At 40.3% G+C, this 16,425-nt stretch overlaps 1 protein-coding gene across 2 annotated transcripts in view; it reads right to left on the bottom strand.

The window, feature by feature from the left end:
• Positions 1 to 16,425, bottom strand: part of ADAMTS17 (ADAM metallopeptidase with thrombospondin type 1 motif 17) — a 340,804-nt gene that overhangs the window by 48,198 nt on the left and 276,181 nt on the right. For both annotated transcript variants that reach the window (XM_079127336.1, XM_079127337.1), the window contains one exon: positions 15,890 to 16,025. In XM_079127336.1, coding sequence (XP_078983462.1) covers positions 15,890 to 16,025 — 136 coding nt within the window. The remainder of the gene's footprint in view (positions 1 to 15,889; positions 16,026 to 16,425) is intronic.

Genomic DNA, 16,425 nt, shown 5'->3' with positions numbered 1-16,425 from the left:
GCTTCTGAGGAGATCTCTGGGATGGCTGGTTCTCACATCCCCCTTATTTCCCCCCTTTACTATTCACTGGGCAGGTGCAACTGAAATATTTTCCTTCTCTTCTCTCAAGAATTAGTGCAAGACCCTCTTCCACTGACCAGGGAACATCCTCTTCCCAGGAAGTAGATTAAGAGTCCTGGAGGAGAAAACACAACTGAGCAGTGCACAGGGTCAGAGCACATTCATTACCTCCAACATGCAAGCTTCTATTCTTAATGCTGTGAGGAATTTCTCTTGGAAATGATGTGCTTCTATGTGACCAGATTCCTTCCTTCAGTGGTATTTAAATCCAAATCCAGGTCAGCAGAGTAGTGCTGGCAGGGTGCAGCATTTTACATCCATCCACATCAAGCACAACCTCATTATTCTCACTTCCCACCATCACTTTAGCCCTGCCGGTAACAAGCCACCCACGTACCCCAACGTCTGTGAAGCCTCGTGTCATACACTGAGACTGTAACTCAGCCTTTGAGTGATGCTGAAACTGTTTTGTAATCCCTTTTCCTTCCCTAGATTTACTCTGGTCCTGCTGATAACATTATCTGAAATTCGCAAGTATGGTGCTCAGAAACATTCATGAGTTTGGAAATGAACCACTTGAGATTTTTCTGCTGTTTAAATTTACCCTGAAATGCATATAAATTATATGAACTTGTTCTGACAAAAAGGAAATGTTAGCAAACGCTAGAACTTTCCTCAATATTTTATTACCTGGAAAATACCAGCATGGGCTATTTAAATTATGTAGTTATAACTGTATTAAAAAATGTGTGTGTGTGCACATGCACATACAAGTACATGAAGTGTCTTAAGAAATGATGGATAACCCATAAAATGCTGGGGTCCAACAGCTGGCTGATGTTTATCATAATATAGTTTTGCAGCAAGGCCATGATGATGGTTTTGGCTAGAATTCATCAAGTGCTTACTCGGGATGAAGGAATTTATAGGCATTACTTCACCTAATCTTCTCAAGACTTCTATGAGAGAGGTTCTAATTTTGCAGTTTTACAGATGGAGAGATCTGGTAGTTTTCCCAGGGGTTTGTGTGTAGCTAGCAATGAGGAGGTACTTGAAGCCATGCTCTCAATAACCCACAGGTGAGGCTGCCCCTCTCTGGTTAGCCACTGAGCTTAACAAATTGCATTTCTTGGTGCCTCTACATGATGGGGCTTTATTGATCTTGTTTCTGCTCCCAAGTTTAAAACATATCTATTTAAAACAAAGGTCACAGGAAAGCATGACCAGGTAAAGGAAGGATTAGGGATTTCTGCAGAAACTGATGCTGAGAGAGTGGAATGAGAAGACCTGGTAGAAGGGGTTGGGATGGTCAAGGTCAAGGTGGACCATGGGTATAGTCCACCAAAGGCTATTCCAAGTGGACATAGAAGATTTAAACAGGGGACAATAAAACACACAATAGGGTTCCAAACCAGCCTCTGATTTCTACCCATCTGTCAACAGAGCATCATCCAGGCAATGGGTAAATGCTTGAGCTGCTGGAATAAAACCTCATTTTCAATATGATGCTGCTAACCATAGAGACAAGGAACTTTGAGATAAGTGAAGTACTTTTTTCCACCAATAACCCACCCATCTGCAAATTACTGAGATTTCCTAAGCACTGGTACTGCTGAGCACTGGAGAGAAAAGAGCACACCCAAGTTTTTCCATATTGGTGGAGCACTCACTACCTAACCATTTGGCTCAACAAAAAGTGACTGACAAATATCTGCTAAATGAATGGAGCACCACTAAGGTCCAGCCCTTGGGAAGATAAGCAGACAGAAAACAGCAAGGAGAGCAATAAATCTGACACAGACTGTACAGCAGGGATGGAGATGACCTGCTCATATGTGGCACCTGACCCAGGTGAGATCATTTGGCCACAGAGGATGCAGTGGAAGTGTCGCAGACTATGGCTTTGACCCCTGAGTGGGCAGGCTAAGCTCCTTACCCAGAAGATCTCAGACTGGGGCCACAGATTGCATCTCTCACTTCTCCTGCCTCTGGTTGTGATAAGTGGGCTATCTTGCTGCTCATTTGGGGTCTGAGTGAGATGATGAGGGTCCCTCCCAGCCCCTTTGAGTCCAAGGTCATCTCAACGTGGGCAGAGCACAGTTCTCATGGAGTTCACAGGATGGCAATCTTGAAAGCCCTATCCTGCCTCTACCCCAAGACTTCTAGAAAATCACCTTCTCATTTGAAACCCTTGTCTTGGACGGCTCAGGCTCTGAATTCCTTTTCTAGCACAGGCACAGATAACACTAAGAAAGAGTCAGAAAATGAACCAACTCTAGCATTCTCAGAACTTGCTCTAGGTTTTATGCCATAGCTTTCTGTTACAATGACAAAATATGGGATAACTTATAGGGAGGAAAGATTTATTTTTGCTCACAATTTCAAAAGTTTCAGTGCATGGTTGCTTGGCCCCATTGCCTCCAGGCTATGGTGAGGCAGCACATCATGGTGGGAGTCTGTAGTGGAGGAAGTTGCTCACTTCATGACAACCAGGAAACGAAGAGAAAAACAGGAATGGGTAGGGGGTCTCCATATCCACTTCATGGGCACGCCCCAGCAACCTAACTTCTTCCCACTCGGCCCAGTAGTGCCACAGGCTGGGGACCAAGCTTCAACATGGGGGGTTCTGGGGGACAGTAGAGATTCAAACTATAACAGTTAATTTCACTGCTTTTAATCTCTGGCTATATTTTTAAGTTCCAGAGAAGGAAGTCACCATGGCTTTCCTTGATTTTCCCCCTGTAGCATTGTCTACTGTTTCATCTTGACCTACTTTTGAATCTCTCGGTAAAGCTGCCTTGGTCAAAAAGGGCCATTTTTCCTGCCACAGAAGCAGGTTGTACTGTTTAAAGTGAGGCTGAGTAGCAGAAAGAAGACTTAAAGTAAGAAACCTTGGTTTGAGTTCTCTTTGTTACCAGGGTAGGTTTACAGAAGTTACTTAATGACTAAGCATCTTGAAGTCCTCATTTTAAAAATGAAGTGTATATGCTGACTTCCTGAGGGGTTGTGGGGTTACCTAACCCCCCAGAAGGCTCACAGCCACTCCCTTCCTTCTCTCCCTACTGCCATGGGCAGGGATGGACTGGCTCACTCCAATGGACTTTGGATTTCTGCCACCTCCATAATTGACATCTTATCAAGAACACAACTTCAGAGTTTTTTCTCTACTTTCACGACAAATCCATTTTCAAATATATGGTTGGAAGGAAAAAAAATTCTCTGGGATTTATAGGAACAAACTAAAGTCTCACTAGGGAAGCAAAAGGACAAGTGAATGGGATTTGCTCATGCATCCAGGGGACCCCTCTTTTCATCTATCACACCTGATCAAGTTACAGTGTAGGAACTGGATCTTGCAATCTGGGGGTGCAATCTGGGGGTTAAAATAACCCTGGAGAAGACTGGGTTTGCTAGCAGGTTGTACCACACCCAGTTATGAAGAGTTTGGAAAAAAATTCTCATGCTTTGAGAATCATACAGCTGCTGAGGTTGAAAGTTCCCATCCAAGAGTAACATTCCGGGCCGGCTGCCTTTCTTACCATACACAGGAATTTTCCAGTACAGTAGCCCTCCTGCTAACAGACTTGCCTGCTCTCATTCTAGCTGGACAGGTCAGCTGGGCAGTCTTCATTTCTTACTGGTGGGGTGATCACAACTCTGTCTCTATGTGAGGCCTATCTGCTGTTTTTGCCTGGCTAGTATTCTCCCTTCTTTTGACAAGAACACCTGGTTTTCCTTTGTGTATCTACACCACAACCCTGGATGCTGGTCAACAGGAGGGCACATGCCCAAGCCAGACTGATCAGACCCCTCAGGAACCAGGACCTTGAATGGAGGGGCCCCAGAAGCACAGGCAGCATGCCTGCAGAACCCTGCAGGGCCTGTCTGTTGCAGCTGGCCCTGAGATCTCCTCTCTCAGACTTGTATTCAGCATCTCTTCAATTTCAAAAGCTACTCCATATTATTTCTGTATGCCCGTTTCCTTTATGGTACATTTTGAGATCAATTTCTATGGTCTGGGATCAAAGACCCTTGAGGCACAGGTTTGTTTGTCTGTTTGTTTATTTGTCTATTTATTCACTTTCATTTGCAGTACTAGGGATTGAACCCAGGGGCACTCTACCATTAAGCTGTATCCCAAGCCCTTTTTCTTTTTTCTTTTGAAATAGGATTTTGCTAAGTTGTTCATGTTGGCCTCAAACTTGAAATCCTCCTGCCTTAGCCTCCCAAGTCACTAGCATTACAGGTGTGTGTAGGCACAGGTTTCTGAGCATATCTTCTTGCTTCACCAAAAGCAAGGTCCAATGTGTTTTAGAGATGGGTGCCTGGGTTACCTCCTTGCATTTCCATGCTGCAGCCATGACTTCAGAGCAGGTAGGGATAGGAGTTTCATTGGCAGCCATGCCAATAGCTTAGTGGATGGTCACCTTACCTCCCATTATATATAACTGTCTATTCAATGGGAGGAAGAATTTGATTGAATTTACTTTTTTTAGTGGTGGTGTGGGGTCACCCCAAGCAATGTCTTTTGAGGACAATGGTCCCTTAAGCCTATTTCTAGGAACACCACTTTTCTGCAGAAGCTCCAGGAAGGGTAGTTTCCAAGACCAGAATTCTCCTAGGAAATAGCATAACTGTGTGTTCTCATAGTGAGTGACAACACACAGTGGCACATCAAAAGTGCACTGGTAAAAGATCACAGGGTGTTGAATTCCATGGAACCCTAGACAGAACTTCCCCACCTGATGTGACTATGGAATCCTTTCTCCCTCTAAATTTGATGCAAGCTACATGGTCGGAAGTTCTGCTATGCCCAGAATCAGTGTATACCCAAGGCACCCTGGTAGGCTGACTGGTGGTAGATTTGCAGAACTTACAATCTGTGGTTGAAGAAGTACCTGCCACTGGGAGACAGGATGCACAACCTTACTTTAAGAATACTGTGAACCCTCTGCAGGAAAGGGACACCACGGATGGACTTGGAATGAAGGACACTGCCTTACATACCATTGTTAGTACAGGTTGAGTATTTCTACCCTGATATGCTTGGAACTGGAAAAGTTTTGGATTTTGGATTTTTCAGAATTTGGAACATTTGCAGCACAAACATAATGAGATGTTTTGGGGATGGGACCCAAGTCTGTTTTTTAAATTTATTTTTTTTGTAAACAAATGGGATACATGTTGTTTCTCTGTTTGGACATGGAGTAAAGGCATACCATTTGTGTAATCACACATTTACATAGGGTAATGATGTTTGATTCATTCTGTTATTTTTTCCCTTCCCCCCACCCCCCACCCCTCTTTTCCCTCTATAGAGTCCCTCCTTCCTCCATTCTTGCCCCTCCCCCCCATTATGTGTTATCATCCACTTATCAGCGAGATCATTCTTCCTTTGGTTTTTTGAGATTGGCTTATCTCACTTAGCATGATATTCTCCAAGTTCATCCATTTGCCTGCAAATGCCATAATTTTATCATTCTTTATGGCTGAGTAATATTCCATTGTATAAATATACCACAGTTTCTTTATCCATTCATCAATTGAAGGGCATCTAGGTTGGTTCCACAATCTGCCTATTGTGAATTGAGCAGCTATGAACATTGATGTGGGCTGCATTTTTGTAGTATGCTGATTTTAAGTCCTTTGGGTATAGGACGAGGAGTGGGATAGCTGGGTCAAATGGGGACCCAAGTCTTAACACGAAATTTACTGTTTCATATATACCTCATACATATTGCCCAAAGGTAATTTTATACAATTTTTTTAGTGCACCTGTATTTTGACTGCAACCAGTCACATGAGATCAGGTGGAATTTTTCACTTGTGGTGTCATATCAACACTCAAAATTTTCCAGATTTTGGAACATTCTGGATTTTGGATGTTTGGATTAGGGATGCTTAACTTGTATCAATATCTGATAGTGGGAGAGGATGAGATAAGCAACCCAGGTATGGAAAGAACAGTCATTAAAATAAGTTCCACTGATGATTGCTCAAGAGGGGACACTGAGCACCTTCCAGCCCGGGTTCCTGAATGTCCTGAACTCCCTGAGTTCTGAGATACTCTGGGCTCTGGAGACTGGGTTCTGGGGATTGGGTCAGCCTGCCAGCCTATTAAGTCAGCAATCCCCTGGGAGCCTCAAAAGACTGTAATAATAAATATACATTTTTGAGATTTTTAAACAGTGTTAGGGAGATAAAACTCACGCCAGAATTCAGCCATCTGAAGTATACAATTCAATGGTTTTTTAACTACAATCTGGAATATCTCTGTTATATCAAAAAAACAAACAAAACTCATATCCTTTAGTTATCAACCCCAAATTCCCTACCTTCTCCTCCTCCCCCTCCTCAGTCCTAAGCACCCAGCAATCTATTTTCCAGCTCTGTGGGCTTACATATTCCAGACAGTTCATCTAAATGGAATTTTATGTGTAACCTCTTTTGACTGGCTTCTTTCATTTAACATGATTTTTTAAAAGATTCATCTGTATTGTAGCATTTTATGATCAAGTAATATTCCACTATACAGATTTATCACAATTTGTCTCTTCTTCAGTGGATAAACATTTGCCATGTTTCTACCTTTTGGCTATTATAAAATATGATGCCATGAATATTTGGGTACAAATTCTCATGTGGACTTATATTCATTGCTTGTGGGGTTTTGTATAGGAGTGAAATTGTTAGACTGAATGGTAAACTCCAAGTATAACTTTAAAAGGAACTGCCAGGCTATTTTCAAAGTGATTGTACCATTTAATATTCCCACCTCAGTGTATGAAGGTTCTGATTTCTTCATATTCTCGAGAACACTTATTATCTATTTTTTTGATTATGGTGATTCTAGTGGTTGTAAAGTTTTATCTCCTTATGGTTTTGATTTGCATCTCCCTGGTGACTCATGATGTTGGGCATCCTTTCATGTGCTTGCTGGACATCTGCATATCTTCTTTGGAGAAATGCCTATTTCAATTCTTTGTCCAGTTTTTAATTGGGTTATATGTCATTTTATTATTGACTTGTTATATATATATGTGTGTGTGTGTGTGTGTGTGTGTGTGTGTGTATAAACTTGTAGCAGTATTATAGATTTAAGTCTCTCATTGGATTGATGATTTGAAAAATTTCTCCCTCTCTTCAGTTATCTTTTCATTTTCTTGATGGTGTCCTTTGAAGTACAAGTTTTAGAATTTGATGAATTCTGATATACATATCTTTTCTTTTGTTGCTTGTACTTTTGCTATCATATCTAAGAAACCATAGCCTAATCCAAGTAATGAAGATTTTGCATGTTCTCTTCTGAGGTTTATACATTTAGATCTTTACAGCTTTGATGCATTTTGAGTAAATTTTTGTATATGGTGTCAAGACAGATATCCAACTTCACCCTTTTGCATGTGGATCTAGTTGTCCCAACACCATTTGCTGAAAAGACAAAAGCATTATTGAATGCTCTTGACACCCTTGTTGAAAATCAATTGACAGTGAATGTGAAGATTTATTTCTGGATTCTCAATTACATTTCACTTGACTTTAGGCAAAAGGTATCAGTACTGTTATCTTAACAAGTCTTCCAATTCATGAAAATGCTGTCTTTCCATTTGTGGAACTTTTCTAGTAGTTTTCAGAGTATGCGTTTTTAAATTCTTTAATTAAATTTATTCCTAAGTATTTTATTCTTTTTTTATTATTGTAAACAAATGGGGTACAACTTGTTTCTCTGATTGTACATGAAATAGAGGCATACCATTTGTGCAATCATCTGTTTACATAGGGTAATGCTGTTTGATTTCTATTTTATTCTTTTTGATGCTATGGTAAATAAACCTGTTGTCATTTTCACTTTGTTCGTGGCCATTATATAGAAATGGATTTTCTTGTTGTTGTTTGCTTTTAGTACTGGGGATTGAACCCAGGGTTTTGTGCTTGCTAGACAGGCATTCTTCCACTGAGATCCCAAGCTCTGATTTTTGCTTACTGATCTTATGTCCTACGACCTCATAAAAATTGTTTATTAGGTCTAATAATTTCATTAGTAGGTTCCTTAGGACTTCCCAAATGCCAAACCATGTCATTTTAACACATACAGTTTTACTTCTTCCCCTTCAATCTGGATGCCTTTTATTTCACTTTCTTGGGTAAAAGTTCTAGCACCTCCCACACAGTGTTGGCTATACGTGGTAAGAGTAGATATTGGGTCTTGTTCTTAATTGTTGAAGGAATGCACTCAGTTTCTCACAAGCATAAAGCTAACAATGAGTTATTCAGTTTTTTATTATTTTTAAATTTATTTGTTCTAATTAGTTGTACATGACAGTAGAATGCATTTATACATTTTGATAGATCATAAATGCAATGTAATCTCTCATTTTTCTGATTATACATATTGCAGGATCACGTTGGTCATGCAATCATATATGTACATGAGGTAATAATGTCTGTTTCAGTTTTGATAGTTTGTATCTTTTTAGGAATATATCAATTTCATGAGCTTATCTAACACATGGAAGACAGCTTTTCATAGTGTTTATTCTCAATCCTTTTTATATCTGTAAAGTCAGTAATAATGCCCCCTCCTTCATTTCTTATTTTAGTAACTTGAGTCTTCTTTCTTTACTTGACCAATCTACCTGAAGTTTTTGTTCATTATGTCCATTTCTTCCTATGGTCAACTTTTGATTTTTTTCCTACTGTTTTTCTGTTCCCTATATCAATTTCTGTTTATTACTTCTTTCTTCTGCTTGTCTTATACTCTGTTGGTTTTCTTTTCAGTGTCTTAATGTGTCTATTGATTTAAATATTTCTTTTTTAATATAAGTGTTCAAGCTATGAATTTTCCTGTAAGGGCTGCTTTAGTGACACACCACTAAGTTTTAGAATGGTGTGCCTTTCATTTTCATCCATCTCAAATATCTTTTAATTTCCCTTGGAATTTCTCTTCGACACATGAGTTATTTTTAGGAAGTATGTTGTTTAATTTCCACAGATTTGTGAGGTCTCCAAATGTCTTCTTTTATTGATTGCTAATTTCTAATTTCATTCCATGTGGTCAGAGAACATATTTTATTTATTTCAATGCTTTTAGATTTGTTAGGTTTGTTTAAAGGCCTGGTATATGTTCTACCCTGAAGCATATTTCATGTGAATTTGAGATGAATGTATATTCTATTGGTAGGTGGGCTGTTCTATAGATGTCTGTTAAATCTGGTTGGTTTATAGCATTGTTCAAGTCTTCTGTTTTCTTGTTAATCTTTTATCTAGTTTTTCCAAAAATTATTGAAAATGGGATGTTGAAGTCTCTATTATTAAACATTTTTTTCTCCATTTATGCCAGTTTTTTCTCCATTTATTTTAGGGCTTGTATCTATGTGTATATGTTTTATAACTATCATGTCTTCTTTATTCTCATTACAAATGTATCTATAGTTGCATTTTTTAAAAAACTATTTTGTTTGTTATGAGCATAACACTCATTCTTTCTTATATGGCTTCTTTTTGCATGCTACATCTTTTCCCATACTTTAATGAATTTGTATATAAATATATATTTTTAAGGAGAAAAGAATGATCTTTCCATAACTATGGACTGTTCGTTCCTGTAAGAGCTTGCCAGCACAGGACTCTTTCAGAAACCCCAAACCAAAACAACAACAACAACAACAACAACAACAGAAAAACTCCCAAAACAAAAACAACCTTCACTGATCTGGGGTGTAGTCACCCTGCACATCTAAGCTCATTTCTGAAACTTCTCCAGCAATTTTACAGGTTAGGAATCCTTCTGCTGTCACTCTCCTAATAGAGTCATTTCTTCTATTATCTCATGTTTTTTTCCCAGAGGCTGGAGAATATGTTTTCCTTTCATTTCTGATGGATCACTTTGTAACAAAAGAATAAGAAGAAATTCAGTATAGTAACATGCTTTTTTTTTTTTTTTTTATAATAAGAAAACACATCCTTGAGTTAGTACCCTCTAAACTGGGGGGCTCATGCTGAGGGGGTGGTCCCAACATTTCAGTGGGCAAAGCCAGGGTAAGTAGTAATCAAAGGCAGGGTTTGTGAATTATTGTTCTTGGTTGTTTTTTGTTCTTTAAGCAGACCTCAGATTGAGTTCCAACTTTTCCCTTTATATTTCTTTTCCTGTAGTTGTTACATAAAAAGTCAAATGGAAATATCAAATGCTTGATGGCCTTTACATTTTATTACTCAGAATAGTCAGGAAGAGAGAAGGATCTCTTTTGATGGGTTGCAGAGTTGACATGAAAGGCATTTCCTGACAGAAATAACTCGGTTACCTGTGAACCTGGTTTCTGGGAGTTTGCTTGTCTTCTGTAGGAGTCAAAGGGACGGACATTTGGATAGTCAGGAACTCAGAAAATGCTTTCTCTTCTTCCATCTTGATTTGTTTCCAAATATAGATAAATAAGGAAGGGTTTCAAAACTACCATTTAGTTTAAGCACAGGTGAGATCCTTGGATTTGGATAACGTTAGAAAAGAGTTCCAAATCCAACTACTTTAAGTTTCTCCTCACCACTCACACACCACCAACAAGGCATGTAGTGGATCAATAGTACCAGTGATAATTCACAATTAGATTTACTCATTTTATTTTAGAAGAAGGCAGGAAGTAAAAACTTTAAGCTTCTAACAGCAAGAAAAGGACTAAACAATGACATCTTTTCAATCATAGTTGTAGCTAAAGATACATGTTTCAGGATTCATTCTTAAGTCATAGTCTCCAAACCCCTTCTCTGCATACATGTGCATGCATGTGCACACATGGAACATGTTTTAATAAGGAAACGAGGTATTCCATTCAATTTTAACCCAAAACAAGGCCAGCTGGGTTAAGATAATTGAACAAGGAGGACAGATTTAAAAACCAAATGCACTTCCTCGCAGATGACTATTCAATTCAATTGCCAGTAAGTTGTTGAATGTTCTTTTCTGAATCGCCCTAATTCAATGTACAGTACAGCATGTACTGCCTGGGAAGAAATTCAAATCATAAATACTGTAGGGAAATATCTAATAACTTGGAATGGCTTCTCAAGTGGCTAATAAGCTCTCAAGGACTGCAAAAATGTTAAATCTGGTAAAGCATGAGCTCTGTGCTCTAAAAAGAGCCTCTGCACTGTAGCCCCTGCTTCCTTGCTCCAGGACTAGCTGGGGCTGGGTCTCTAGGGGTTGGCACACAGTCTTGCTCTTCGGATGCCTATGACAGGGGGCCTCTTCCCTGCAGACTTTGGTCAGCAAGGTGAAGGCTGCCGGCCACAGTCATAACAGCTGAGCTGATCTGTGATTTCTGTCTCTCCTGCCAATGGAGGGGCCGGGTTTGCCGACGTGTTTGTGTTGGTGTGCAAGATGCTGGAGAGAGGCCATCTGCCCCACGTGTCAGATTCCAGATTCCATATGGTTACGGCAGGGTTCAGAAGTCTCCACAGAGCTAGGCACAGGATTAGAATAAAGAGGTGCTAATGGTGTGCAGTTGGGAAGGCAAAGGAAACTGTGGGGAACTCAATGGAAAAAGAGGGTTGAAGAAAATCAAAGCGCGATCAGGAGAAATAAAGGGAAATACAAGGGAAAAAGACAAACATCACTGTTGTTTTAAAGGTCAAAGAGTAACAATAATATAGAAAGGCTTCTTAATTTTGCCAGGTTCAACAGTGGGCTATATTTTGACTTTATCCAAAAAGTTCATTCACTGGGTCCTTGGGCTCTTCCAGGATATAGGGGCTGTCCTCTGATCACAGCCACCCCACCTGAAACAGACACTTTCTCTGCAGACTCTACACACCTCCAAGCCCTGCCCACCTTACACAAGGTGGGTTTTAATTATGTGTTAAATCTCCTACCCTTTTTCTAGCACTCATTTCCTAAGCAGTACCTCTCCACTTGTCTTCCCAAGCCCGAGTCCATATAACTACAGGTTCTTGTGAAAGACTAATGACAAATGACAACCAGATCACGCTCTGCAACAATTTAAATGTTATTATTCAAATATATGTATGGAGTAGACATACAGTGGATGAATAGTTGTACTGTATATGTGTGTATTGTATATATGTGTATCTACATACAAGTATGTATATGTGTAGCTCTTTTTTTTTGATGGTGGTACTGGGGATTAGACTCAGGGGTGCTCTACCACTGAGCTACATTTCTAGCCCTTTTTATTTTGAAACAGGATTTCACTAAGTTGCCCAGGGTGATTTCAAACTTTCAATCCTCCTGCCTCAGTCTCCTGAGTCCCTGGGATTACAGGTGTGCACTGCTGTACCTGGTGTATGTGTGTAACCTTTAGGATTTACAAGGATTTTTATCTTTTTAAATTTGTTCTCTTTAATTATATATGACAGTAGAATCTATTTTGATATTTTTATACAAGCATAACTTATTCTAATTAGGATTCCAGTCTTGTGTATATACACAATGGTGAGATTTACTGTGGTATATTCATATACATACATAGGAAAGTTATGTCTTATTCATTTCACTGCCTTTTCCATTCCTATACCTCTCCCTTCCCTTCATCTCCCTTTGTCTAATCCCCTGAACTTCTATTCTTCCCCTCATTCCTCCTTATTGTGGGTTAGCATCTACATATCAGAGAAAACATTCAACCTTTGGCTTTTTGGGATTGACTTATGTCATTTCACGATAGTCTCCAGATCCTTCCATTTACAGGCAAATGCCATGAAGTCATTCTTCTTTATGGCCGAGTAATACTCCATTGTATATATTTGCCATAATTTCTTTATCCATTTATCGCTTGATAGGTATGCAGGTTGGTTCTATAGCTTAGATATTGTGAATTATGCTGCTATAAACATTGATATGGCCATGTCACTATAGCATGCTGAGTTTAACTCCTTTGAATATATGCTGAGGAGTGGGATAGCTGGTTCATATGGTGGTTCCATTCCTAGTTTTTTTTTTTTTTTTTTTTTTTTTTTAGAAATCTCCATACTACTTTCCCACAACCTCACCAGCATTCATTCTTGTTCATATTCTTGATTCTTGCCATTCTGACCAGAGTGAGATAAAATCTCTGTAGTTTGAATTTGCATTTCTCTAATTGCTAGAGATGTTGAACATTTTTTTCATCTCTTTGTTGACCATATTTCTTTAGAGAAGTATCTGTTTAGTTCTTCTGCCCACTTATTGATTGGGGTTTTTTTTTTTTTTTTTGGTGTTAAACTTTTTGAGTTCTTTGTATAGAATTTGCAAGAATTCTGAAACCTATTATCAGACATATTTCTTTAGCCAAACAATAAATACTCCTTGATGAATCATGGTGATTCATCTTTATGCAGCCTCTTGTCTGCTGTAAGTAAGTGAAGGGTCTGATGGTTCAGAATAAACAAAAACAGACACACTAAACCAGCCTAGAGGAGCAAACAGACATTTTTTTCTAGGCTTGAAAGCAAATTCCAGGTGCTGTCTTGTCTTTTATCAATTGTATTTTCTCCTCTGGTTATAGAAATTCCACTCATTCTTTGTGTCTGCTTCATAGTCAGGAAGGGACTGGAAGCAGGTGGGAGAGAAGGGAGAGTGGTGGCCAGGGAGAAAACCTCATACTTGTCAAGTTAGAGACCTGGTCTGTCTGTCTCACCTCTAAATACCTTGGCACCTAGAACAGTGCCTGGTGAATGGAGAGGAGCTCAATGAATCCAGGTTGAACGGGTGAATAGTACATGGGAGGCACACTGAGAGCTATGCTGGATGCTAAGTAGCTGAACAACTAGGCAATAAGAAGTTCAGTGTGAGCTGTTCCCACACGAGATGCTCCATCATTCAAGGATGCAGGATCCTTGACTGTCAGTTTCCAAACCTTTTCCCGTGGGGTTCTATGGAGGTGCTGTGGGTCTACTCAGAGTGGAGGGGGAGGAGGCTCTGAGTACTGTCCCTACATCATGTGAGTCTCAAGTCCATCACATCAGCTTTCATGTCTCATTTTATTTGGTTTCTGCACATATTTTTTTTTCAAAGACATGGATACATAGTTTGAAAACAACACTGATTGGAAATTTTGATTCTAAGATGGATCCCCAAGACCTTTTCAGTTCAGTCATGCCCTTGGGCCCATGCTGCCTCCCTTCGTCATGAGCCCCTTATCCTACTTTCTTCTCATTTCATGAAGGCCAGGTAATCCTTGGTTTCAAGAGGAGAGACTGTGGCTTCTCTAACTGCTGGGTCTGTACAATGGCAAGTGCTTCTTCTTTGGCGCCACATGTTTGTGACTGTTTGACTGATTGATAGGTTTGAGGAGTGGCTGCTAATACCCAAGGTGCCCAATAAGACTTTTTGCAGGGAGCATTTCCTCAAGGCCTTCAGCATTAGGGTGGATTTTCACTCCTAATTTTCCAAGAGGCATATTAAATCAATGTAACAGGCCTGACTTTCTTGTTCTCCCTCCCATATTATCTCTCTCACTCAAACACATTTGGGAGTTTGACAAACCAAAGAGGGTTTGGTGCAAAAGCCAAATGCTTTGTGGAACTCCTGCAGAAGGCAAGCAACACAAGTTGAGCTTAAGAAACCTAAAAAAACTACCATGGCAGAAGCTCAGTCTAGTTAGAAAAGTCGAGCATGCCTCAACGTGACCTGTAGAACCACAAAACGAAAACCATTTACTTCATCTTGGGGAAGACTGAGAGGCCAAGAGGTAACATTACACAATGTGACAGAGTCATGGTGCCATGCACATCCCAGTAAAATGACTGCAAGGACAGAGGCAGAACTGATTTCACAGTTCATCTCCTCATAACCCAGAAGCTCACTCCAGAGCATGTGAATAACATGGCCATGAAAGCTGGGGAAGGAAACAGCAAACACCAAGATCTGCACGCACTGGCAGAAATTCCACTGGAACAGGTCAGCCACAGACATTACCGATGTGCACACTCACTCCTGGCCACTCCGACGCTAACATTTATTTCCTTTTCCTCCAAGACAAAGTAATTTAGGGGGAGCCAGGGGATACCACTTGAAAATGTGTCGATCTGGCTAGTTTCTTATAAGCTCTTTCCAGCTAGGGTTGCACATTCCCATCAAAGTTCTGGCTTGATAGGCAGAAATTTAGTACAGTCATGTACTACATAACATTTTGGTCAATGGTACATCACACATACACATTGGTCATAGAAGATTATGATGGTACTGAAAAATTCCTATCACCCAGTGATGTTGTAGCAGCTGTGATGTAACTGAACACATGACTCACATGTTTGCGGTGATGCTGGTGTAAACAAACCTACTGTGCTGACAGTCATATGCACAAACATGCAATTATGTACAGTATATAGTACTTGATAATGAGAATACATGCCCACATTACTGGTTTATGTATTTATCATACCATACTTATTATTATTATTCTTTTGGGACATACTCCTTTTACTTACAAAATAATTTGCTTCCTCTAAGACAGAATGACTCATTGCATAAGCAGCAGCCACATATATCTCATGTTGACTGCGTCACTTTCTCTAGCACTCAATTTACCCTCATGTTGCTTTGCTCACATGACCGAGGAGCATTAGGCTGTACTGCACGTGTAGTGTGTAGGAGGCTGTGCCAGGTTTGTGAAGGAACATGCCACACGATATTAGCACAAGAAAACAACCTAATGATGTACTTCTCAGCTTGTGGCCCTGTTGTAAAATAACATGACCATTTTGAACAAGCAGAAATCACTCAGCAACACTAATGGAACATGGCAGAGTGCAGTATTAGGTATTACCTGGGTATCATCCCCCCATGCACACTGCTGCTGCCCCAGACTCTGGTAGAGCTGAGCTAGAGCACGGAGCTCCTTACCGTGACTGGCAGGGGTGTGAGTTGCACCTTCGGACCTGGGGCTCAGGGCGGCTGGCTTGAGGGCAGTCACTGTCGTTCACCAGAGTCGTGGTCTTGTTAACAATCCGTGTGCATGACACGATGGTTCTGCGTTCCCCTGGAAACCAAACCACAGGGATTGAGAGGCTACGGCTGCACACAGCCAGAGAGGCCGCTCATTCACACATACAGAGGAGAGTTTGGGGCAACTATTGATCAACATGTCCTTTAAAGTGGCATCATATTGGTTGTCAGAGAGAGAGAGAGAACTGTCATCTCAGGGTTGAGGGTGTGTAGGACATGTGAGAGGGTCAGTGTGGGACAGGAGAGTCCAGAACAAGATCCGAAAGCAGTTAACACCTCAGATCAACTGTGTCCTTGGAAACTTTTCAGTTCTTCGAAGCCAAAGTTCTGATTTGGGTCTTTCATTTCCATTAAACACTGCCAATCATTGATGTGCTGAACAGGGTGCCTGGTATAAAGGATACATAGACTTGCACCCCCGGCAAGCATTCCAG

This window comes from Sciurus vulgaris (assembly GCF_902686455.1).
Source record: "Sciurus vulgaris genome assembly, chromosome: 2".
In the NCBI taxonomy this organism is placed as follows: domain Eukaryota; kingdom Metazoa; phylum Chordata; class Mammalia; order Rodentia; family Sciuridae; genus Sciurus; species Sciurus vulgaris.
This window is presented reverse-complemented; position numbering and strand designations above follow the sequence as displayed.